Source organism: Dromiciops gliroides, chromosome 5 (assembly GCF_019393635.1).
Source record: "Dromiciops gliroides isolate mDroGli1 chromosome 5, mDroGli1.pri, whole genome shotgun sequence".
Lineage (NCBI taxonomy): Eukaryota > Metazoa > Chordata > Mammalia > Microbiotheria > Microbiotheriidae > Dromiciops > Dromiciops gliroides.
The window spans coordinates 216,240,738-216,266,366 of NC_057865.1; the positions used below are offsets into that span (position 1 = coordinate 216,240,738).

At 43.0% G+C, this 25,629-nt stretch overlaps 1 protein-coding gene across 1 annotated transcript in view; it reads right to left on the reverse strand.

Moving 5' to 3' along the window:
* FAIM2 (Fas apoptotic inhibitory molecule 2) overlaps positions 1–25,629 on the reverse strand; it is a 64,312-nt gene that overhangs the window by 13,321 nt on the left and 25,362 nt on the right. The window contains exons 6-11 of the mRNA XM_043965771.1: positions 21,573–21,623; positions 18,166–18,205; positions 17,460–17,497; positions 16,706–16,793; positions 16,353–16,448; positions 11,942–11,995 (exon numbers count right to left, since the gene is read on the reverse strand). Coding sequence (XP_043821706.1) covers positions 11,942–11,995; positions 16,353–16,448; positions 16,706–16,793; positions 17,460–17,497; positions 18,166–18,205; positions 21,573–21,623 — 367 coding nt within the window. The remainder of the gene's footprint in view (positions 1–11,941; positions 11,996–16,352; positions 16,449–16,705; positions 16,794–17,459; positions 17,498–18,165; positions 18,206–21,572; positions 21,624–25,629) is intronic.

A 25,629-nucleotide genomic window follows, 5' to 3' on the forward strand; every position in this document is an offset into this window, starting at 1 on the left:
TAGAAGGCAAATGAGCTAGGATTACAACCAAGAATAATCTACCCAGCAAAACTGAGTATAATTCTTTGAGGGAAAGATTAATATTTAATGAAAATAGAGGACTTCCAAGCATTCCTGATGAAAGACCATAGCTGAAAAGAAGATTTGACATTCAAACAGAAAACTCAAGAGAAGCATAAAAAGTTAAACATGAAAGAGAGATTCAACAAAGTTAAACTGGTCACATTCCTATATGGGATGATGATACATGTAACTCCTAAGAACTTTATTATTAGGGCAGTTTAGGAGTCTTCATAGACAGAGGGCATAGGTAAGTTGATTATGTTGGGGTGATCTAGAAAAAATGTAGGGGTGAGAAAAAGGGATGCACTGGGAGAAGGGAGAAGAGAGAAGTAGAATGAGGAAAATTTTCACACGTAAAAGAGGCATGCAGGGAAGAGTTTTTATAGTGGAGGGGAAAATGGGGGATGGCATGCAATGCTTGAATCTCATTCTTATCAGAATTGATTGAAAGACAGAAGAATTGTTGGTGGAGTAGAGAACTGGTCCAACTAGTCTTGAAAACAATCTGGAACTCACACCCTCCCTTTGATCTAGCATTAGCACTAGTAGGTCTGTATCCCAAAGAGATCAAAGAAAAAGGAAAAGGACCTCTATGTACAAAAACCTTTATAGCAGCTCTTTTTCTAGTGGCAGAGAATTAGAAATTGAGGGGATGCATATCAGTTGGGGAATGAATTAATAAGTCATAGCATATTATTGCGATGGGGTACTATTGTGCTATAAGAAATGATGACATAGCTGTGTGACACTTACTAGCTGTGTGACCCTGGGCAAGTCACTTAACCCTCATTGCCCTGCAAAAACCCAAAAAACCAAAACAAACAAACGAACAAAAAAAAAGAAATGATGACAGTGGTCTCAGAAAAAACACAGCAAGATCTATATGAACTGAGGCAAAGGGAAGTGAAAAGAACCAGGAGATCATTGTGCACAGTAACAACAATGCTGTACTGTGAAAATCAGTGTTAATTGTGAAAGACTCAGCTACTCTGATCAATATAATGATCCAAGAAAATTTTAAAGGGCTCATGAAGAAAAATGCTATCCACCTTCAGAGAGAGAACTGATGAACTCTGAATGAAAACGGAAGTTTATTTTTCTCACTTAATATTTTTTGTGATATGGCTAATTTGGAAATGTTTTGCATGATTTCACATGTATAATTGATATACTGTTGGCTTTCTCAGTGGGTTGGGAGGAGTGAGAGGGAGAGAATCTGTAACTCAAAACTTAAAAAGAAAATAATGTTTAAAATGAATAAATAAATAATGATTTAAAAAGGTGCAAAATGAGAATGATGTATATGAATATGGTCAATGAGGGAATTTATTTTGCTTGACTATACATATTTGTTATAGGACTTTTTATCCTCCAATGGGGGATGGCAGGAAGAAGAGAAAATAAAATTTCGTTAATTGAAAAAAATTAAGAAAGAAAAAAGGAAGTAGACACGAATATATTGTTTACTGAGCTGTGGATTGATCCAACTATGTTAAAAACATATTTGAAGAGATCTTATTTCTAGGCATATACTTCAAGGAATTTGATTAATAATAAGATATTCATTCATAGCTGCACTTTTGTGGTAACACAGACTTGAAAATTAAGTGGGTGCCCATCAACTGGGAAATGGCCAAGAAACTGTACTTGATGTAATGGGAATATCATTATTCTCTATAAAAAGGAAGAATTCAGGAAAACAAGGAAAGACTTATATGAACTTCCACTGAATGAAGCAGGCAGAATTCATCAAACAATATATACAATGACTACAACAATGTAATCCAAAAGGACAATATAATAAAATTGAATGCCATGTAATTATAATAAGTAACGAGCTTTGGAGAAGAGATGGGAAAATTCATCTCCCCATCTTTCATTGGAGATGTGAGAGACTGCTAGTAGAGAACAATGCACATATTGTCAGATGAGGTTAGCATGTTGATTGCTTATGCTGAAGTGCTTCTGAAAAAAGACATGTCTGTTACAAGAAAAGGCTTACTGGAGAAGGGAGATAAGGGTATATTTGGAAATGATGCTATATAAAACAAAAGGCATCGATAGAGCTTATTTAAAAAAAGGCAGTCCCATTCTTTAGCTAGGTGGTACAGTAAATAGAGGACTGGATCAGGAGTCAGGAAGACCTCAGTTCAAATCCAGCCTCAGATTCTTACTAGTAATGTGTACAAGTCACTTGACCTCTACTGCCTCAGTTTCTTCAACTGTAAAGTGGAGTTCATAATAGCACTGACCTCACAGGGTTGTTATGAGAATCAAATGAGATGATACATGTAAATCACTTAGCACAGTACCTGGCACATAGTAAGCACTTCATAAATGCTTGTTCCCTTCCCCTTTAAGAGATGTGTGGCCAAAGGATAGGAATGGTTTCCAAAAGAAGAAATGTAATCTATCAACAAATATCTGAAAAGTTGTTCCCAAAGGAATGTCACCTTCTTGAGGGCAGGTAATGTTTCGTTTTTGTCTTTGCATCCCCAGAGCTTATCAAATCGACCGGCACACAGCAGATGCTTAATAAATTCTGGGTGATCGATTCCAATTACTTATAATCAGAGGAATGCAAAGTAATGTAAAGTGAAGTATCACCTCATGTAAATCTAACTGTTCTGGGAATTTTGAATTGGTCAGAAACAGTTAACTAAATTGTTCCTAGCCTTTGATTCACGATTAGGTTTATCCAATAAGGAGATAAATTAGAGAAAGTACCTCTATTTACCCAAACATTCATAGCAGCACCAATAAAAAGCTGGAATAAAAGATGTGCCCAACAATTGAGGAAAGGCTGAACAAGTTATTATATCTATATCTATATAGATATACATATGTATGAATAATATTTTATGATAAAGAATGACACATGAAAAAATGCAGAGAAACTTGGAAATATATGAATTGATACAGAACGAACTAGCCAGAATCAGAGGAAATATATATTATGAACAACGACTACAACAGTATAAAAAAAGACAAAACCGAAAGAAGACAAAATTCAAATACATTGGGAAAATGCTGATTTGAAATTACTCAAGTTAACAAACACACACAGAGAACAAAATAAATTAGAGGTGTATTTTAGGCTTCAAAAGTGATTTCTTTTATGTCTCAGTATGTGGTTTGCCTTTGCCTAGGGCTCTACTGATTCCAGTAGTGATGTTTTCTGAGGAGAAGTGAAGTGACTGAGGGGAATTGTGTTCACCCAGAAGTGCTACTTCTCTTTTCAGAAGGAGGAGGTTACCTTGTTGGCAACCAGAGTCCTTGAACATCTTACCTGACAGTCTTGTTTCTAACAGTCTCATCTTTCTTTGTGGAGGACAATCCGTTCTGATCTGAAGTAAATCAATGTGTGCACTTGCTTGTGTGTGTGTGTGTGTGTGTTCTACATATGTTAATCTAACATATGTATAATTAACAATAGAAATAAAATATTGTAATAAAATAAACCAATATTAAAATAAATAATAAAAGAACAATGATATGCAAATTAAGCAGCAAATGAAGGCTCTCCAGGCTATTTATAAATAGAAATCCTGGGTCTTTAGCAGAGCGTCCTTCCTCTGAGGGACTGTATGAGTCATTTATATGGCCCTGGCTAGCCAGATAACAATATCCTGACCCTTCAACCTGTGTAGATGACCCTGTGGTCTTGTAGCCATCCATATTCCAACATTTCTTCTAAAGACCCAGACTAAAGCATTCTCTAGCTTTTGGGGCTTCTTCCTGATAAAAGGTTGATTCAGACCTACTCTACTCCCTGACTCACACCCTCCCTGAAGCTGGGGTGTGTCCCTCACTTTCTTTCAGTTAAGCTGCTCCGAACCTCCCAAACAGAGGAAGGTGTTAGTAGGATTAGCACTTAGGTTATTAGCTTTAGGAAAGTGTGAGTGGGGTGAGGCCAGGGATAGGGAACACAATGCACTTTCACCTTCTAGGGGAAATAGCCTGGTCCAGTAAGCCACCCCACCCTTCATAAGCAATCCCAGGCAGTCTGATCTTACTCCCACCTATCTTTCCTGTTCCCTGGAAACTCAGCTCCTTTTGCTCCCTAAGTGAGGTGGATCTCTGGTAGTGGAAAGGGAGATAAAAGAGAAAAAGGCTGGTCTTAACCAAATTCAGATATACCATCTTCTACAGGTTGCAGCAAGAAGGATTTTAGGCCAAGGGTCCCAGAATAGGACCCAAAGGACCCAGGGACTGGGAAGAAATAAAGGTAAACTTAAAAAAATAATAAATATCATTTATTTAGGGTAGCTTGAAATCACAGTGGCTGTTGGGCATGGAGTCAGGAAGACTAGAGTTCATATGCTGCTTCATGTATGTTTGAGTTGTGTGACCCTGGGCAAATCACTTACTCTGTCTGCCTCAGTTTCCTTATCTGTAAAATGGGGGTTATAATAGTACCTACTTCCAAGAGTTGTGAGAATCAAATGAGATAATAATTGGAAAGCACTTAGTACAGTGCCGGGAACAAAGTAAGTACTATATAAATGTTAGCCATTGTTGTTATTATTGTTGATAGTTAATACTAAAATATAATAAGTAAAATAATAAAGTTAATAATAACGCCACCTTGAATTTGCATAATGCTTTAGTTTTCAATGTGTTTTCACATATATTATTGGTATCTCTGTCAAGTAGGTAGGACGAGGATTATTATTCCCGTTTGAGAAAAGGTCCCTTCTCCTCTAAATCTATGGTTTTATGAGGAAAATGAAATTCAAAGAAGCGAAGAGATTTACCTAAAGTTATTAACAAATTCATGGAAGTGAAAAGATTTGCCCAAAGTCATTAACAATGAGTTAGGGCAGAATGGGCTAGCTAGATCCGGGTCTCCTGACTATTGAGGATCCCTCTCCTCACAGGCTACACTGCCTCTCAATGAATGAAGGAATAAAAATGCATTTATTAAGTGCTTACTGTGTATGAAGCACTGTGCTAAATGCTGGGGAAATACATCAAAGAACAATTTTTTCATCGATGAAATGGAGACATCAAAGCATGGTGGAAAGAAGTTGAGACTAGCAGCTGAGTGAAAGCTGGGTTCTAGCCCCAGGACTGTCATTAACTAGTTGGGCAAAGTTAGGAAATCATTGAACCCATTGGCCACTCAGTTTCTTCACTGATAAAAGGAGTGGTTTGGACAAGGGAGTATTCAAAGGTCCCTTCCAGTGACAAAGTGAGGTCAAGCATTTCGTTGCTGACATATCTGCACATCAGCCTCCAGCAGTGGAGCCACCTCTGGATCTTTGCCATCATCTTGGTCTCCTGGGACTACTACAAATTCATATTCGAAGTTTGATTACTGCCTAGCAATTATTCTGTTCAACTCGTGAAGCAGTTCTAAACCTCTTACACCCTTTGAGCCTTGAACCCACCAACCCATCCTTCATTCCTGATATGTCACCTCTGGTCCTCTGACAATGACAAAGTTCCACAGAAATGCACCAATAGGGGCCTGAGGGGAGGGGCCGGGGAGATTCCATTTCTGTTAGATCCACTGCCTGATTTATTCCCTAGGTCTTTAGGGAAGGGCTTGGTTTTTTTTTTTGTTTGTTTTTACTGCTATTTTAGCAATGTAGAGACCTCTGCCTCACCCAGAAAGAGCCAAAGGATTGGGCAACTCAAGTTCTCATCCCCGTAGCTCTGGGCAGGGATCCCAGGGAAGCTAAGCATCCTGCCTAAAGCCACACAGTCTGTTGAGATCACGGGCTGAGCCAAGACTAGAAACCAAATGGCTTATGGTCCATCCTTGAACTCTCCCACCTCTCTTCGTCATACCACACTCCTTCCATACCATTGCTTCCTGGGTGCTTCAAAATATCTTAATAAAAAGTATGCTGGAAAGGCAAAAAGGGATGAGGTTCATGCCAGGGCCAAACTCCAGCCTGACTTACTCATTCACTTCCTTAAAAAAAATTTTTTTTTAAAATTTTTATTTAATTTTCATTATTTTTATTATTTTTTTCTCATTCACTTTCATTGATATTTTGCTTCTTGTGCCCAAGGGCTCTGAAATCATTGGTCAGGAACTAGGTTGAGGATTAGGAGTGAAGGGCAGGTTATCCCTAGCCTGGGAGAGATAGGGGAGATAGGGATCTTAGGTGTCCCACAGAATACAGAGTGCCTAGAAATTTCCACAATCTCTCGATCACACCTCAACACCACCCTGAAGATCCTCTGGAGAGACTGTGGTTTCATGCCCATCCTGAGACCTAGTTACTCCAAAGCAGAGCGTTATGAAGGACCCTGAAAATCAGCTGAGCTAAGAAGGGGCTGAGACGGGGGGCTGAAGCTGAGGGAGTGGGAAGAGGAAGAAAAGAGACCAGCAGAGGTACATTTTGAATAGGAGCTCTCATGGAAACCTTTGCTGGTGATTCAGGATGGACTCTCACATCAAAGGAACTAGGGGCATTGAACAAATATGAACCCAAAGAGCTCTTACAGGGAGACAGAGTACATGGGCCATAGTCTTTACCCATTTCTGAAATTCCTAGGTGACAACAGTCAAGCCTCTTCCCCTCTCTGGTCCTCTGCCACCCCTACTCTGTCCTATCTTACTTCTTTAGTCTTGTCCCAGTCCTGCCTACTATAGTGCTGCCTGTTTCATAGATGGGAAAACTGAGGCTAATGAACAAGAGGTTTGAAAGAAGCAAGACAATAAGCCAGCCAGACCTATAGCCGCAGGGGTCCTATATTCCTTTCCCTGAGCCTGACTTAAAATCCTAGAGTTATTAGTGCTGAAGGACACCTTTGCAACCCCGAAAACACAACCCTATGCTCTTACAGGAAAGAATACCGAAGCCCAGAGCATCCCAGCAACTTGTCTAGAAAGCTCCTCAATCAAGTAATGTCACAGCTAGGGCTATGACTTTACTAGCTGGTAATCTTGCTCACACCAGTGCTCAGAGCCCCCTCCTGCAAGACCAATGTTCTCTCCACCACACTAGGGATTTAACCAGCAACAAAGGGAAAAGGTGAGACGTGGGGGTGGCATTTCATAAGGAGAAGGCACAAATTTTATTTCTTTTGGCCTGGATACATATAACCTGCAGAATTATCCTGACCAGGTCTGCCTGTCTGTCTGTCTATCCATCATCTATCCATCTCTCTCTCTCTCTCTCTCTCTATCCATCCATCCATCCATGTATTTGACCAGGTCTATTTAAAGAAAGATTTGTTAATCTGGGGTCCACAGATGCTGCTCCCTCCCCCATCCCCATGGTCTATGGATAATTTTGGGGCAGGGGGGGTGTCTGTGAACTTGAATAGGAAAAATTTACATCTATATTTCAGTATAATTGATTTCCTTCATCATGCTAGGTATTTTCTATTTTTCATTTAAAAACATTATTTTGAGAAGGGGTCCTTCCAACCAGACTGGAGGTCTGGTGACCAAAGGGCTGACAAAGATGAATAGTCCTTGATTAGAGGTCTAATTATTATTATTATGTGATTATATTTTATATATTATAATTATGATTATTAGGTCAGTCATAATCAAAGACTGGGGACAAACAGATGCTGCAGTAAGTATCTTGATACACCATGACTCAGAGATAGGTTTAATTTATCATCCTGAAGCTTGACAAAGGAAGCTATTAAATCAATTTCCCAACTTTGGTTTGGCTCCTGTGTGACAGCTGCTGAAACCACTTGCAAATTCTGGGAGCTGTTCAGAATGTGATGAGGCCAATGGATGTGACTGGAAAGACAGACCCTTCCAGGAAGGGTCTGCCATTTGATACCAGGGGAATCTAGGATTCCCTGCGAGGCACCTGTATAGCAAGGCAGGACACTGGGCCAGGAACACACTGCCAGACCTGGGGTGGTGGTGGTGGTGGTGGTGACAGTGGGGAAACAGGAGAAACCAGGTGAGCAGGCTGGGTCCCTTGGCAGACAAGCTCTGTGGTTCCACCAGCCAGCAGTGCCTGACTCTGAGGTTTCTGTTCCCATAGCCTCCACCCTAGACCTTCTCTATGGCTACAAAAGAATTCATGCCTTCAGTCACTCTTGCCACACACAAGAATTATCCTCCTTTAATGACATTTGGAGAGACTATCTCACTCAGAAGCTCACTGTGGCTCACGATGACCTCTTGGAGTCAATTCCATTTCAGAACTGCCTTTTTCAAAAATTCAACTTCCCTCAGGCTTCCCACCAACCTCATTTTCCTCATTTGGCCTCTAGCTAGGTAAACATCACTTTTTGACTGAACTTTTGAAATGATCATTTACCTCACCTGAGACAATCTTCCCTCATCGTTTTCCCTCAGTCTTATTCCCCTCCCCCCTTTTTTAGAAAGGGAAACGTTTTCCAAATCTTCTTCCAAGGAAGCATTATGTAAGAAAAATAAAGGCACTAAGAGCCAGGAGAAAGTTAGCAATTTGCATCATATCACCTAGAGCAATAAGGATAACCCTGGCCTTCCTATTGACTTTGAAAACCATTATCTATATTTTATTGTGTTTCTATTTATTTTGTTAAATACATCCCAATCACGCTTTAATATGGTTTGGAAATGTGGTGAGCTGCAGGCATCTGACACTTCTGATAGAGAGCCGACTAGTTCCGACATGAACCAGTTTCAGTCTTGCCCCGCCCCCAATCCTGAATCAAGATTTCTTTCCATTTCTGAAAACATTCAATCAAATTAACTAAAATTGCCCCCTACAAAAGTATCACATTTCTTATACTACAGACTTACATTGCCAACGTATGCTCAATAATCTGTAAACAGTTAACATCCAAACATAAGAATAAATGATCGACTTGTGATGTTTTCTTCAGTAGAGGACTCGCCTTTACCCTTCATCACAGGACTTAACACATTCTACACCATACATAGTCACCTATCTTTACCAATCCACTAGATTGTGAGATCTAGGAAAGCTGAGGGGCAGCTAGATGGCGCCATAGTGCACAGAACGTCTGGTCTGCAGTCAGGAACACTAATCTCCCAAAGTTCAAATCTGACCTCAGACACTTAACTAGCTATGTGACCCTGGCTAAGTCATTTAACCCTGTTTGTTTCAGTTTCCTCATCTGTAAAATGAGTTGGAGAAGGAAATGACTCCAGTATTTTTGCCAAGAAAATCCCGGATGGGGTCACAAAGAGTAGGTTATGACTGAACCAACCAAGGCTGGGACTTTATTCTATTATGGGTTCCATGTAATACTTAGCACTATGCCTTGCATATAATGGATGTTTAAGAAATGCTTTTTTGAATGAATCCTAATGAACTTAATCAATAGCCATGAAGTATTTATTTTGTTTTTGTTTTTGTTTTGTTTTGTTTTGTTTTGGGGGGGGGTTGCGGGGCAGTGGGGGTTAAGTGACTTGCCCAGGGTTACACAGCTAGTAAGTATCAAGTCTCTGAGGCTGGATTTGAACTCAGGTACTCCTGAATCCAGGGCCAGTGCTTTATCTGCTGCGCTACCTAGCTGCCGTCGAAGTATTTATTTTGTACAATTTCTCTGAGACACTTTCCAAAGTGCCTTTTTGTACATAGGATATAAATATATTCCTTCTATATGAGAATGCCCGTCACCTATGAAGAGCCACAAACCATTTTAAAACATAGCAGATAGAGCTCAGAGTTGCCTGCAGCTGAGAGTTGTGACTTAATACTAATAGCTAGTATTTATATAGCACTTTAAGATTTTTCAAAGTGCTTTACAAACATGATCTCATTTAATCATTACATTACCTCCCTGGGAGGTAGATGCTCTTATGATACCCATTGTACAGATGATGAAACTGAAGCAGGCAGAGGTTAAGTGACTTGCTCAAGTCCCCGAGGGAGGATTTGAACTCAAGTTTTTCTGGCTCCAGCATCAGCAGCACTCTCTAGCTATGCTACATTGCCTCTCTCATGTGTTGTAGTTTGTTGGATAAATAAGTGAAGGGAACTGAGAGGGTTGGACACGATTATCTCTCAATTCATTCTTTGTTTTTTGTTTTGTTTTTTTTTAAGTGAGGCAATTGGGATTAAGTGACTCGCCCAGGGTCACACAGCTAGTAAGTGTTAAGTGTCTGAGGCCGGATTTGAACTCAGGTACTCCTGACTCCAGGGCCAGTGCTCTATCCACTGCGCCACCTAGCTGCCCCTTAATTCATTCTTGATATAAGATAACGAGATTCTTTTTACTCTTCTATTAACTGTTCTCATCTGCCTTGCCTCCCTTCCCACCTACTCTCTATTTCTGGCACTTCTACTTCTTCCCTACTCATAATTTCTAGCATCTCTTTCTCCCTCTTCCCATTTGACCACAGTCCTAGCTGAATCTGGGTGTCTTTTCTCTGATGGCCACATCACATCCTTCATCTTTGACATTGACGTCATTGATGACATTGACACAGAGTCCTGTTCAGAATGGCCAGAATGTGATATAAAAGGCACGATTCTCACTTCTTCCTGTTAATTTACCAAGATCTTTAAACTGGAGTTTGTTGCTCATTCTGCTTCCCTCCAAAATAGTGGAGACAACAATGGATTTTAGAAGCTAAGTTTTCCCCTAACCACCCAGTTCTTTGGAAATCCTGAAACGAATTTTTTTTGGGGGTGAGGCAATTGGGGTTAAGTGACTTGCCCAGGGTCACACAGCTAGTAAGTGTTAAGTGTCTGAGTCCAGATTTGAACTCAGGTCCTCCTGACTCCAGGGCCAGTGCTCTATCCACTGGGCCACCTAGCTGCCCCCTGAAATGACTTTTTAATTCAGGTTCCTTGGGCCTAGTAGAGGGACTGAGGAGAGTTGCTGCAGTGGAATCAGAAAGACCTGAGTTCAAATCTCATCTCAGACACTTACTAGCTGTGTGGCCCTGGGCAAGTCACTTAATCTCAGAGATAATAATCGCATCCATCTCCAGGGATTGTTGTGAGGATCAAATGAGATAATATTTGTAAAGCACTTAGCATAATACCTGGCACATGGTATTATATAAATATTTGTTATTATTACTATTATGAGAGTATGCCGCCAAAGTCATTATCGCTTTTTGTGTGTGTGAGTGAGGCAATGAGGATTAAGTGACTTGCCCAGGGTCACACAACTAGTAAGTGTCAAGTGTCTGAGACTGGATTTGAACTCAGTTCCTCCTGAATCCAAGGCTGGTGCTTTATCCACTGCACCATCTAGCTGACCAGTCATTATCTCTTTATAAAAACATCACTCTTTCCAGACTCACTCACCCTGTCTCCCACAAACACGAGTCCTCTCTTGCTTCTAAACTTTCTTCTAGGCTACCTTGGAGTCCTAGAATGTGTTCCTTCCAAGATGTCTCCTTCTCCTCTTTCTCATAGTTTTTGTTTCTTGTTTTTTTTGTTTTTGTTTTTGCAGGGCAATGAGGGTTAAGTGACTTGCCCAGGGTCACACGGCTAGTATGTGTCATGTGCCTGAGCCGGATTTGAACTCAGGTCCTCCTGAATCCAGGGCCGGTGCTTTATCCACTGCACCACCTAGCTGCCCCCTTTGTCATAGTTTTTGAATTCTCCCCTCTTCTAGGAAGCCTTCCCAGGCTGACTGGAAAGGCTCCATCCATATGACTTCCCTGGATCATCCCCTTCCTCCCATTCCAATGACACCTTTATTTACCCTCCTTTCTCACCCTTGCCCACCTTGATTCAACAGTTTTGCTGCTTATATCCTTCCCTTTTCTTATGTCTATCTTATAGACTACAGCTGCCACTCACAGGTAGGTGATGAATAATCATGAAGGGAGGGAGAGGAGAATGATTCATCATCACCACCCGGGTGATGGTTATGGAGGAGAAGAATGAGCCAGTATCACCCAGAAGACAAGAGAAGCTATAATCCAGGCTGCATGGGCCCCCTTCCCGTTTGGGGGCTCTGTCAGACTCACCATTGTAAACACAATGGCTCCCAGCACAGCGTAGATCCCATGAAGCCAGGGTACCTGCCAAGACAGAGATACAAACTGATGATACAAACTCAAATTACCTTGTATTTACTTATCTGTGTGCATACTAAATCCTCTCAGGAGAAAGTAAAATCCTCCATGGAAGGGATAGAATCATTTTTGGCTTCGTATCCCTAGGCTGTAATCTAGTACATTATGCTCAGCAAACACTTAATAAATGTATACTCAAATGACTCTGGGGAAAGGGTGGGGAGTTGGGTTGGAGGGAGGGAGCAGGGTGAAGAGACAATAAAAGGATTAGAGAGCCTCAGAATCGGAAGGGCCCTCAGATAGCATCTAGTCTAATGTCTGGCATAGAATTCCCTCTTCAACATCCCACACAAGTGTTTTTCTAGCCCCTACTGGAAGTGATGGAGAGCTCATTATTTCCTGAAGCAGCCCATTTTCCTCTTTTAGACATCTCTAATCAACTAAGTGGCACACTGGATAGAGCACCGGGACTGGAACTGTGAAAACATGAGTTCAAACCCAGCCTCAGACAGTTACTAGCCGTGTAGGCAAGTCATTTCACCCCTGTTTGCCTCAGTTTCCTCATCTGTAAAATAAGGGTAATAATAGCCCCCACCTCCCATTGTTGTGAGATAATATTTGTAAAGTGCTTAGCACAGTGTCTGGAACATAGTAAGTGTTATGGAAATGTTTGTTTCCTCCTCTTTTGCTTCTTTTCTCTTTCCTCCTCTCCAAGAAGTAGTCCTTTGAATTTCTCCATGCCCGTCCCTGTCTACCCTCCCTTGTCATTTTGTGTGTTGTCTCCTAGCTCTCTGAGGGCTAGGACTGTTTTTTTTTCTTCTTCTTCCATATTTGGATCCCCAGAGCTTAGTTTAATGTCTGGCACCTCTCTGGTACATAATAAATGTTTATTAGCTGACTTACTGTTTCCCCACTTTATGTTGAATTAGAATCCTCCTGTCTGTAACTTCCAGTAGAAACATCAAATAGTCAGTCTGTTCTTGGTTATCTAAGGTCTTTTTGCCTAGGTGATTGAAATGGTCAAAATTCTGTCTTGCTTAACCTTTCCTAAAGATGAAGCCCCCAGAAAAGACTTATCTATCTCCTTAATCCCCCTGCTGCCCAATGTTGGTCTGAGAGAAGTAATCAGGAGAAGTAGAGGGGCTGAATTATATACATTTGGGCTCTGGCAAACATAAAATTGGCTTCCTTGGGATCTTCTGATGAGTCTGAATTCTTCTTTCAAAAAACTCCAGAATCAGGCTGCATTTGACAGTACTGACATGCACACTTCCACAACATGCAGTTTCCATCCCTTCCCTCTCCCACCTCCAACCTTTTCATTAACCTGTCCCCTAATCTGGGATGCTGTTCTCCTCTTTCCCTTCCAGATCTTGCTTCCTGTTTCCCCTCAGTCAGTTAGCAATAAGCATTCTGACCCTCCACTCCTGGAAGCCTTCCCAGATTAATTATAATTGTTTTTACTCCTCATAGTCTTTCTACTTGGTTGTAGAGCTTACATTTATTTCCCCGTGTCTTATTCCTCTGAGGGTACAATTTTTTTCATTAAACGGGAGTTCCCAGATGGCAAGCACTGGGCATCCTCCCTCTCTGGCTCTCTACCTCTCTCCCTCTCTCCCCTCCCTCCATTGTCTGGTTGTTTTTTTTTGTTTTGTTTTGTTTTTTTGCAGGGCAACGAGGGTTAAGTGACTTGCCCAGGGTCACACAGCTAGTAAGTGTCAAATGTCTGAGGCCGGATTTGAACTCAGATCCTCCTGAATCTAGGGCCGGTGCTTTATCCACTGTACCACCTAGCTGCCCTCCCCTCCATTGTCAAAACAGCAGAAAGAAGAGTGGGAAGGGGAGAATGGACTGGATGAGGGGCTCAGAGAATAGGAGGGAGGGGATGATCTCTGAAGGTCCTTGCTAGATAACCATAAGAGATCAGGGCTGCCTGGGCATGAAGTCTTCATTCAACTCCTCAGTTGATAGTAATAGTTCTTTCTTTCTTCTTTAAAAAAAAAATTATTTATTTTAGTTTTCAACATTTTTTTTTTTTGACGAGGCAATGGTAGTTAAGTGACTTGCCCAGGGTCACACAGCTAGTAAGTGTCAAATGTCTGAGGCCACATTTGAACTCAGGTACTCCTGAATCCAGGGCCGGTGCTTTATCCACTGCGCCACCTAGCCGCCCCCTCAACATTTGTTTAAATGTAACAGTTATTTATTATAGACCCCCTCCTTTGCCCTTATCACATTCTATACTGTATCTAACTTATTTGTGTACAAGTCTTCCCCATTTTTTTTTTTTTTTTAGTGAGGCAATTGGGGTTAAGTGACTTGGCCAGGGTCACACAGCTAGTAAATGTTAAGTGTCTGAGGCTGGATTTGAACTCAGGTACTCCTGACTCCAGGGTCTGTGCTCTATCCACTGTGCCACCTAGCTGCCCCCCCTTTTTTGTGGGGGCAATGAGGGTTAAGTGACTTGCCCAAGGTCACACAGCTAGTAAGTGTCAAGTATCTGAGGTCAGATTTGAACTCAGGACCTCTTGAATCTAGGGCCGGTGCTTTATCCACTGTACCACCTAGCTGCTCCCAAGTCTTCCCCATTTTTCATCTTTGTATCATCAGGATCTAGGACACCACCTTGAAGGAAACAGGAACTTAATGAACGTTCTGTGACTTCTATAGAATGCAGAGGTAGAACCTAATTCAGTCCGAGGATTACAGATTTAGAACTAGAAGGAACTTCATTTTATGGATGAGGTTGTGACCCTCCCACTGTTCCACATACAGTCAAGTGTCAGAGCTAGGATTCAGATCCAGACTTTCTGACACTAACTCCAGTGCCCTTTGCTTCCTCCTAATTATCTTCCCCACCAGGAAGCTCAGTGTAGGGGATGGATATTCTTTCAGGATTGCAGACTTTCATCTCCTTCCTCCTGCCATCCCAGGCTCCCCACTACTTAACACTTCCTAAGGTGATACTATCCAGCCCCTCCACCCCCACCCCCCTGGAATCTAACCTGCAGTATATGTCACATCTGCCCCACCCTCCTCAGGGCTGGCTCCACCTGTACAGATTCTTGGAAACACAAAAGACCTGCTTGACCAACTAAGGTCAACAATGAACTCCTTGATGCTATAGGGGCCCTCTCCTGTCACTCCTGCCCAATGCCCTCAGGGGCCCCAGTCTAGCTCCGGCCCCTCCCTTGATCAACAGGATCCAGGGAACTGCCAAGAAAATATCGGGGGCTCTGATTTATTGAAGCTGCCTCTGATCTGGGGCATTTGGCAGAAAGGGACAGGGTTGGTGTTCTAACTAGACCCACACACTCCTCATTTTGATCTTTGCTGCTGATGCCGCCCCCTCTCCCCCAACTTTTCTGGTGGGGGTGGGAACACATCCATGTTTGGATATCTTGGCTAGAGATTGGAAGAGAAGGATGCTGTGACTCCTGCCAATATGGCCTCTCCCCACAGTTCTTGGCACCAAAGCTGAAGAGCAGCCAAGTGTGGGGTAGGGGAGGGAAAAGCAAAGGAGAGAGACATCTATGTGGAGCTTTCCAGCTCAATATCTTGGGGACCCCGAGCTATATTCCCTTCTTCTAAACATGATTTCCTCTGCCTGCTCAACAACAACAGCCTCGCATGGGCATGGCATCCTTTCCCCTGCTATGACTGACTCTCTCCAGGGGCAGTTTAAAAGGGTGAAGATTTCACAGCTCCAGCAGGTGGATTCCCCTCACCCCCAATAAAACAAAACAACCAGGCCTTTTTTACTAACACTTACATCGCTACTCCAATCCTTGTGCAATGTCTGTTTGACCTCCAGGTGACCACCCCAGGACCTCCCACTTACGGTCTCTCTAATCAGTGCCAGGCTGGCCTTCCAGATGCCTGCCCCCACCCCCAGACCAATCTACCCTCACTTCGATTTCCATTTTTCTCCTCCTCTCAACCCTTGAGAAAGGTGAAACCGGATGTCAGCTGAGGAGTCAGGCAGGTGCCCGCAGCTGCCAAAGAAAAGCCGCCTTGTTTGCCCATGGTCTTTAACTTCCAGTCCTGCCAGTACACAGGGTACTCGCTGCCAAGCCCAGGGTAGGGCTGCCGGGTGATGACACAAGTACCTCCTAACTAGTCTAACTGTCGCCGCTACCTCCCCCCACTCCTTGTCCCCTGTTCCTGCCCTCGGTGCCCCTGAACTGGGCCCAGCTGCCCGACATCCCCGCCCAGAGGCCAGGAGAAGAGCAGACCCCCAGCAGGCACCTGCCCGGCCTGGTCATTGGCCTCCAGCCCCTGGGATATAGAGGGGAAGGAGAGGGGTGGAAGAGGCCTGGGCAGGGATGAGGATGAGGGGTTTGTGGAGGGGAAGGTGACTCACATATTGGAAGGGAAGGACGATGGCAAGAAGGATCCCACTGAAGAACATCACCATGAGAAGCACAAAGAGGACGCCTTGGCAGGATGTGAAGTCAAACTGCAGGGAGAGAAGACGGAAGAGGGGCGACCATTAGTGTGGGGGCCCTCTCACTTCCACAGCCCACGGCCTTCATCTACCTTCCAAACCTTGCTTGATGCAGCCCTTTTCTCTCCTCAGTGCTCCAGCCAGCTGTGCGCGTGGAACCCAGAGCGCCTCTCCCCACCATCTCCTGTTTCCAGGCAGCCCCCACCCTGCTGACTCCCACCCAGCCTGTGGGCTCCCCTCCGCCATCCCCTTGGGGTCCTTTGGCTCACCTTGGTCTGGAAGCTGAACAGAGTCACGGAGAGGCAGACCAGGGCAGTGATCCCCAGACACAGAAGCACGGACTTGGTATTGTAGTAACTGCAGGGCAAGAGTGGTGGTCAGCTGGGCAGGCAGGACATGGGGCCAGAAGCGAGGTCATCTGGTTTGGGACTTCACCAAATGGAGGGAGCTCACCCGCACCCCACTGATCCCTACCTTTCTCCTTTGTTAGGATCAAGGAGCTCCTTCTCTCCTGAGCCTTTTCTGGAAGCCTTTTCTTAGCTGGGGCTCCCAACTTCTTCCCTCCCCCATGATCCCGGCTGAATCAACAGGGAGGACAAGATGATCGAGGAATTTTTTAGGGCTCAGTTTCCCCAGGAAAGTCCTTAGAAATTTCAGCTAAGGGCAAACTGCCCCCGGACATCTAAATTTTTGAACATGGGTAAAAGTTGGTAAAAGTGACCCTCAAGGAACATTCTTGTAAGGAGTCATAAAGGGGCAAGGTGTAGCCTAAGAAAGGATGTACACCTGGTGTGTGTATGTGGAATTTTGTCTTGGTGGTGTTAGGAAGTTTAGGAACTGATTACACATGCATATAAACTACTTGGTGGGGAGACACAGAACTGATTAGGTCTGGCTGCTTTCTCCCTTCTTAGAAAGGATGAGGAGGGCAATTGTAAATTGAGTCATGAGTCTAGAAAAGGGAGGCCACTTCCTCCACTTCCCAGAATTGCAGTTCTAGCCCACCTCTTCCCTTTTTATTACCTGGACAACATCCCAGTGAGGTAGGCCATAGACAGGGTCTGCAATGAGAAATAAATTAGGAGGGAAAGCCCCCAGAGTTCTGATTATTAGGGCCCAAGCTCATTTCATTTGTGTCATATCACTAGTACTGCCCACTTACATCTTGTCCTGCACTCTTTCCTCCGGCCATTAAAGTCCAAACTCCCTGATCCTGTTCCCTAGTCCCCAGGAGGGAGGGATGTCATCAATCTCTGACTTAGGTGAGATCCTAATCTTGATTTGTCTACTTTCAAGTCCAGCCTGAACTTAAATCTTTGTCCCTCATCCCCACCCCAAGACCCCATCCGTCTCACCACACCTACTCTAAACCCATAGTACCTCTTGAGATTATTTTTTATAAACCACTGGATAAAAGATTGGAAGGGAGGCACAAGGACTTTTGGGCATGTATATGCATGTGTATGTGGGGCAGGGGACTATAGGAACGTGGCTTTTTTTTTTTTTAAGGAGAATTGAGATAGCAATAGCTCTGTCCCCAGTGACATCATAAAGGATACCCCCAATATAAAGGTCCCTTGGAATCTCAACCCATTCCCCTGAGGGGGAGTGTTCTGGTCCTGATGGTATCCTGCCCCTAAAACCTCAGAGAGATGGGAGGACCATGCCCAGCTCTCAGACCTGCTCAGCCCTTGTCCCAGCCCACCCCAGTCCTTGCTTCCTCACTTACAAAGATGCTCAGGAGGATCAGGTTCCAAGGGAAATATCTCCTGTAATCAAAATCACAGAGATCAGAGGCAGCCCATGAAGTCCCTGGAGCTCCCTCCACTTTCTTTCTTCTCATTTATGTCTCAACTCTTTCCAGTTTGGCTCCTAACTCATTACTTAACTGAAACGGCTCTCTCCAAAGTGACCAATGGTCACTTTTAGAAATCTTTAAAAAAAAGTCATCCTGAACATGTTAATATCCACAGATATGAACATTTCTATAGATAAAGAAGAAAAGAAAAAACTGTATGGGAAACTGCAAATCTCTATTTTGGACACTGTAATTTTTAAAGAGTTTACAATAACTTCAATCCCTGAGTTTCAAAGCTGTCCTGCTTGTCCACTTTCCTCTGAACTTCCTTCTGTCATCTTTTATACATTTTAAAATGCTTCAACGATCCCCTTTTCTTTCTTTTCTTCTTTTTCTGGCATCATTATCATTATGCTTTTATTCCCTTCAAAAATTTTTAAAATAAAAACCCTCTCATAATGAATAAGCAGGACCACGTTGGTGATGCTCGAAAATATGTTTCTTACTTTCCACCATCTCTCAGTCAGGAGGTGAATGACATGCTCCATCACTGGTCCTCTGGAGTTAGGGTTATTCACTGTATCAATCAAAGTCCAGCAATCTCTCAGTTGCCTGTATCCTTTCTCCGTTCTCATTCTTGTAGACCTTTCTGCAGCCTTTGAGCACTGAACACCCCTCTCCTTCTAGATATTCTTTGCTTTGGGTTTTTGTGAAGCTGTCCTCACTTTGTTTTCTTCCTACCTGCCTGACCACTCCTCGGTCTTTTTTTCTGGGACATCATCCATATCCATACTATAATTATGTCTATACCCCAGTGTAGTATCCTGGTCTTCTTTTCTATATCTATACATTCTCACTTAGTGATCTCATTACTTCTGATGAATTCAATTATCATCTGTCCCTATGTAGATGACTCTTTTATACATACATAAACGCATCTCTCTCTCTCTCTTTCTCTCTCTCCTCTGCTCTACAGTCTCATACCACCAATTGCCTATTGGATATTTCCAATCAGATGTCCTGTAGGTATCTCAAATTCAACATGGCAAAACCTGAACTTATCACTCTCCCTCACCCCACATTTCTATTCACTTACCAAATATTTTCATTTTAAACTTGCTAACACCTGGTATCTTTCCCCTTCTTTCTACTCGAATTGTCACCATCCCTAGTTCAGGTTGTTGTCATTCTCCCAAGAGCCTCACAATTTGAATCCTGTCTTAAGTCTCTCCTTTCTCTAATCCATTCACCACATAGCCAACTGCCAAAGTGATCTTCCTAAATAAAGCACATGCCACTCCCCTATTCTGTAAACTCTAGTAGCCATTTATTGACTCTAGGATCAATTATAAACTCCTCTGGCATTTAAATCCCTTCCCAACCTGGCCACAACCTACTTTTCCAACAGTATTATATATTACTGCCCTTCACTCTGTGATCCAGCCAAACTGACTTTCTTATTCTTCACACATGAAATTCCATCTCCCATCTCCATGGCTGTCTCCTGTGCCTAGAATTAACTCCTTTATTACCTCTGCCTCTTGAAATCCATTATTTACTTTAAAACTCAAGTGCTACCTTATAAAGAAAATTGTCCTGATTTCCCAGTTGCTAGTGGCTCCCCCAACTGCCTTTTATTTTGTATATACTATGTATATTTGTATAATACGTATGTTTACATACATAAGTATGTGTATATGTATATGATATCTCTGAGGACATAGGATTGGTTTTTGTTGTTGTTGTTGTTGTTTTTTTGTTTGTTTGTTTTTAGTGAGGCAATGGGGGGTTAAGCGACTTGCCCAGGGTCACACAGCTAGTAAGTGTTAAGTGCCTGAGGCTGGATTTGAACTCAGGTACTCCTCAATCCAGGGCCAATGCTTTAACCACTGCACCATCTAGCTGCTCCTGGACATAGGATTGTTTCATTTTTGTCATGTTATTCCCAATAGCCCAGTTTCTGGCACCTAGTAGGTGTTTTATAAATAACTCTTGACTAATTATATCAGAGAGCTAGATCCCTGCTCCTTCCTCAACTACCATACTGTATGATTATGGATTTGAGTCAGATTAAACTCTGAGGATGGGGTCTGGAAGATACCCAGCCCCACCCCAGTATAGTTAGTTTAAAACCTTATTGCTTGTCAAATTCTGTCTCCTTTAAGTTTTATTGCCAATTAACAGCATTTTTACTTCTGCTCAGTCTCCCCACTTGTCAGCTACATATTAGTTTTGTCTGGAATCCATCATGTGTCAGAACCCCAGTCCCTGTTGAGTGGGTCGGGGAGTTTGCCCACCAATTTAATACTCGAGACTCAAGAAGAAAGGGCAGACAGGGGCAGCTAGGTGGCGCAGTGGATAGAGCACCGGCCCTGGAGTCAGGAATACCTGAGTTCAAATCTGGCCTCAGACACTTAATACTTACTAGCTGTGTGACCCTGGGCAAGTCACTTAACCCCAATTGCCTCACTAAAAAAAAAAAGAAGAAGAAGAAGAAAGGGCAGAGCTCAGCACAGCATGTGGCAATTAAGTTGAGACCAGATGTTAAGTGACATGTCTCTTTTTCTCAGAGCAGAATCCCCTTGACCCTAGGGTCCCAACAGTGGATTATTCTTTTATTCTTTATTCTATTTCTTTGATTTCCCAACATAGCTGAAGATAAATTTTAACCCTGTCATCCTTCTAGAATTAACACGACTACAAAACAATGCTGAAACACCTGAGTGACTCTTCCTGTTAATCAAGTTCAATATCTTTAGAGACAGGGGCTGGGAGAGGGGAGTCAGTGGGAACTGTGAGATCTGAAACATCTGACTGTCACTCCCCCTTTCCCTCTTCCTTTGGTTTGACCTTGTTCCCCCTCCCCTTTTCCCCCTTGTTCCTGGAACATGTATGCATGTCTCCATACATTGATCACGAGCTAAACACGCACCCTGGGTGAGACAGGATTGGATGTTAGATTGTGAGCTCGCCCTAGTGTGCATGGGGACTTCCCCTCTGACCAATATTCCTATAAAAGGTCAAGGCACGTATTAGCTATTGCGACTCAGTCATTGAGTTTGCCCATTCCTGCAGGAATGTAATAAATCTGTCTCTGCTTGACTTGGTGGTCTCCTCGAGTTATTTGGGTAAACTGAGGCAGTTTGCCCCAAACAATACCATTTCCTGAAGACTCCCCTCCCCCATTCTTAAGTCCACATAGAGAAGGCACAAGCAGGTATGGATGGAGATACAGAGCAACTGTATCTTCAAAGCAATGCACAGTACAGGGTTCCAAATCCCAAATCTTGCTCATATCACTTTTCCTCTCAATTTGGCTGCCCCTTAAATGATCATACCTTGGTCCAGAACAGCAGGCCAGGATTAGATAAGTCATGAAGAATACAGCACTGAGGGAGGGAGAAAATACAAAGCATTAGCCACCTGGTACCCAGAGCTTGTTGTTTGTCCTTCATTCCTGAAGAGGACCATGACATTGGGTGATGTCATGACTTGCAGTGAATTGGATTTAAGTGAGGGAGGGCTGTGCAAGATCACCAACCTCACTCTCTCCTCCAGAGCCATCTCAGTCCAGTGGCAAGATATAGATCAGGACGACTGGAGATGGCTCTGGATTTGTAAGACAATTGGGGTTAATTGACCTGACCAGGGTCACACAGCTAGTGTCTGAGGTGAGAGTTGAACTCAGGTCCGCCCAACTTCAGGGCCAGTGCTCTATCTACTGCACCGCCTAGCTGCCCCAGTACCCAGAACTAAGAGAGTGAGGAACTATTTTCCTTCCCTCCCCACCCTACCCCTTCCCCAAGAGGGACAACTTTGGTGGAATTAAAAGAACTATGTGAGGTGAGAAAGGCCCAGACCCAATTCTTGACTGTTGGGAAAGTTTCATATTTTAACATTTAAAGGTAGAAGGAACCTTAGAGAGTCCTTAGTTCAATATTCACCCCTTTATTATTAGTTATTAGGTAACTGACATCCAGAGAGGTGCAGAATCTTATAAGCAGTAAGCAGCAGGAACCAGGGCTCTTCCCATTATGCCCTGGTGCAACCCATGACTTCGATGTAATTCAATTCAACATGCATTTATTAAGCACCTACGAATGCCAGACACTCATGTAGGTGAGGAAACAGTCCCTCCCATCAGTGGGACTTATATATCTACTGGGTGAGGAAGGGTGGTAGGAGGGGGAAGTAAAATATATATAATATAATAATAAATTTAAAATAAAAAATAATAAAAGTAAGGTAAGTAAAAGCAAAGTGGAGTAAGGTGAGTAAATACAAGGTAGTTTAAGGATGGAGAAACTGCTAACAAAAGGGGGGGTGCAGCACCCTCTGGGAAAGTTTTCCCAAAGGTGGCACCCAAGCTGAGTCTTGAATAAGGGTCTATAGAGGCAGAGTTGAGGAAGGGGTACTCTTTAGGGATGGGGGCGGTGAACAACCTCTTCCAAGCCACTAAGAAGACTGAACTCAGGGAACAGCTGGAAGGCTAGTTTGACTTGAGGGGGGACTAACATGAAATGAATCTGAGAAGGTAGACTGAAAGAAGATTGTGGGAGGTCTTGCATGCCAGACTGAGGAGTCTGTATTTTATCTGTGGGGATTCTAGGGAGCTACAGAAGGATTTTGACCTGAACATAGTTGTTTGTCTCTCCCATTAGACTGTGAGTTCCTGGAGAGCAGGGACTCTCTTTTCCCCTTCTTTGTATGCCCAGAGATTAGCACAGTGTCTGGCACATAGTAGGCATTTAATAAAACCTTTATGATCGACTGACTCAAGGAATAGGGAAATTTGGAGGATGGTTAGATATTGAGGGAAAGATAATGGCCAAGACAAAGGTTTAGGAAATATATATATATATATATATATATATATATATATATATATATATATATATTTTTAGTGAGGCAATTGGGGTTAAGTGACTTGCCCAGGGTCACACAGCTAGTAAGTGTTAAGTGTCTGAGGCCGGATTTGAACTCAGGTCCTCCTGACTCCAGGGCCGGTGCTCTATCCAATGCGCCACCTAGCTGCCCCAGGTTTAGGAAACATTGAGTCTGAGATGTCTGTTGTATATCCAGGTGGATGTCCAACAGGCAGTTGGTGATATAGAATTGGAGCTAAGAGACTAATATTAGGTATAGAGATTTGGGAGTCATTTATAAAGAGGTGATAATTGAACCTATGGGAGCAGTTATAATCAAGGGAGGGTGAAAAGAGGGCCCAGGATAAAAGATGTAATTAAAATTTATTCTTTTAAAAATAGTTTTTGGACAAGTGTTCTTAACTTCTTATGTGTGTTGCATGGACCTCTCTGGCAGTCTGGTGAAATCTATGGCCCCTTCTGGAAATGATGTTTTTTAAATGCATAAAATAAAATAATAAGATTACAAAGGAAGCCAATGATATTGAAATAGTTATTGGGGGCAGCTATGTGGTGCAGTGGATAAAGCATCTGCCTTGGATTCAGGAGGACCTGAGTTCAAATCCAGCCTCGAGACACTTGACACTTATTAGCTGTGTGGCCCTGGGCAAGTCATTTGACCCTCATTGCCTCGCAAAGCAAGCGAACAAACAATAAATAAGAAATAAAAAACAAAAGAAAAATAAATAGTTATCAAAATGTTGATTTAAAAAAAAACCCTGCTTTAGAAGGCAGAGGAGTTAGAATTATAATCAGAGAGGGTAATTTTAGAGCTCAAGTTAATGCAGGTTATGGGAAATGGTGAGATCCAGGTGCAACCATCCTTGGGGGGGGGGTAAATGAAATAGAGTTGAAGAAACAAGAGTTGAGAAATTGTTTAGCTGTCAGGCCAGAATGTTCGAGGGGTCATTAACATGTGTCTTAATGTCAGGGGATGGGGTAGAGAGCGAGTTGAATGCTAAACTTCTCAAGATAGGAGGGAGAATGACCTGGAGGTCAGTAGATTGTAGGTATAGATGGTACACATGGGGTGGAGTGACTGTCAAAGAAGGAGGGGTGCTTAAGTGAAGGGCACAAAGGGAGACCAGTGAAGTGACAGTGTCAGGAAGGGACACCTGTCCCGGTGTGGGGGTGAGCATGAAAGGAAACAACAGCCCGCTCTTCCGGGGGCCATAATAAAAGGGCAAAGCAGAGGAGAAGGACTGGGGAGGGTTGACCCCAGAGCAATGGTTTTGATCTGGCAGATGGTGACTAAATCACAAGACTTAAGGAAAGAGATGGGGGATTGCTAGCATAGAATGAGGCTCTTAGTCAAAACCCCCCATGCCCTGGGCCTCTGGGTGATGATTAGTTCTAGGATGGGAAGTAGGATGAAAAGCCAGAAGGCCAGCCTAGTCTGGGTATGGTCCCTAGAACCCGGTCCTTGTACCATCTTCTATCTTGTCTACCCTGAATAAAAACATGAATCTCCAAGGGTGCACACCACCACCACCACCACCACCTAAAGGGCTCAGAAGAAATCCCTGCTTAGATGTGAAGGAGGAAAAAAGTCTCAGGGTTTACCTCCTCCCCACACGTAGGCCCAGCAATCATTACTTGGCTGGCCAGCCTCTGTGAGTCTACATAGTGACATGAGCCCATAAGGGTCTTAGAGGTGTGTGATGTCTTAGGACAAGGATCTTCCTTGCAGGAGGTTCTCTGGGTCCTCAGTGCCTAGCGCAGTGACCGCCATATACTCAATCTTTGTTCATTGAAATCCTGAGCTTGCTTCACAGCTCCAGGGGAATTTTCTATATGAAGTCTTTCCTCCTGATCTCCCCAGCTATCAGTGCCCTCCCCAATCACTCTGCATACTTACCTTGCCTACACATTGCACTTACTTTTTATGTATATACTTGATAGAATGTAACCTCTCTTTTTTTCCCTCATTCTCTTTTTTATCTTTGTATGCCTGGCACATTTGTATCCCATGGTCAGAGCCTGGCACAGTAAGTCCTTAATAAATGCTTATTGATTTATTAATCAGTAATACTTGATTCAATTCTCTCTCATACATATATATATTTCACACATACTCATTTATATATACTTTCAAATGTATATATATATATATATATACTTTGAGAATATATGCATGCACATATATGAGAGTAATGGACACAATACATATATGCATATGAGAGTATATACACACATACATATGTGTATATGTATATACACATGTATATGCTTACATGTGCGTATGTGCATGTGTACAGTGTGTATACACACTCATCCACATATAGACCTCAGCCTTCTATTATCTAAGCTCAAGAGTTACCAGCTCTGGGGCAGCTAGGTGGCACAGTGGATAGAGCACCGGCCCTGGAGTCAGGAGTACCTGAGTTCAAATTCGGCCTCAGACACTTAACACTTACTAGCTGTGTGACCCTGGGCAAGTCACTTAACCCCAATTGCCTCACTAAAAAAG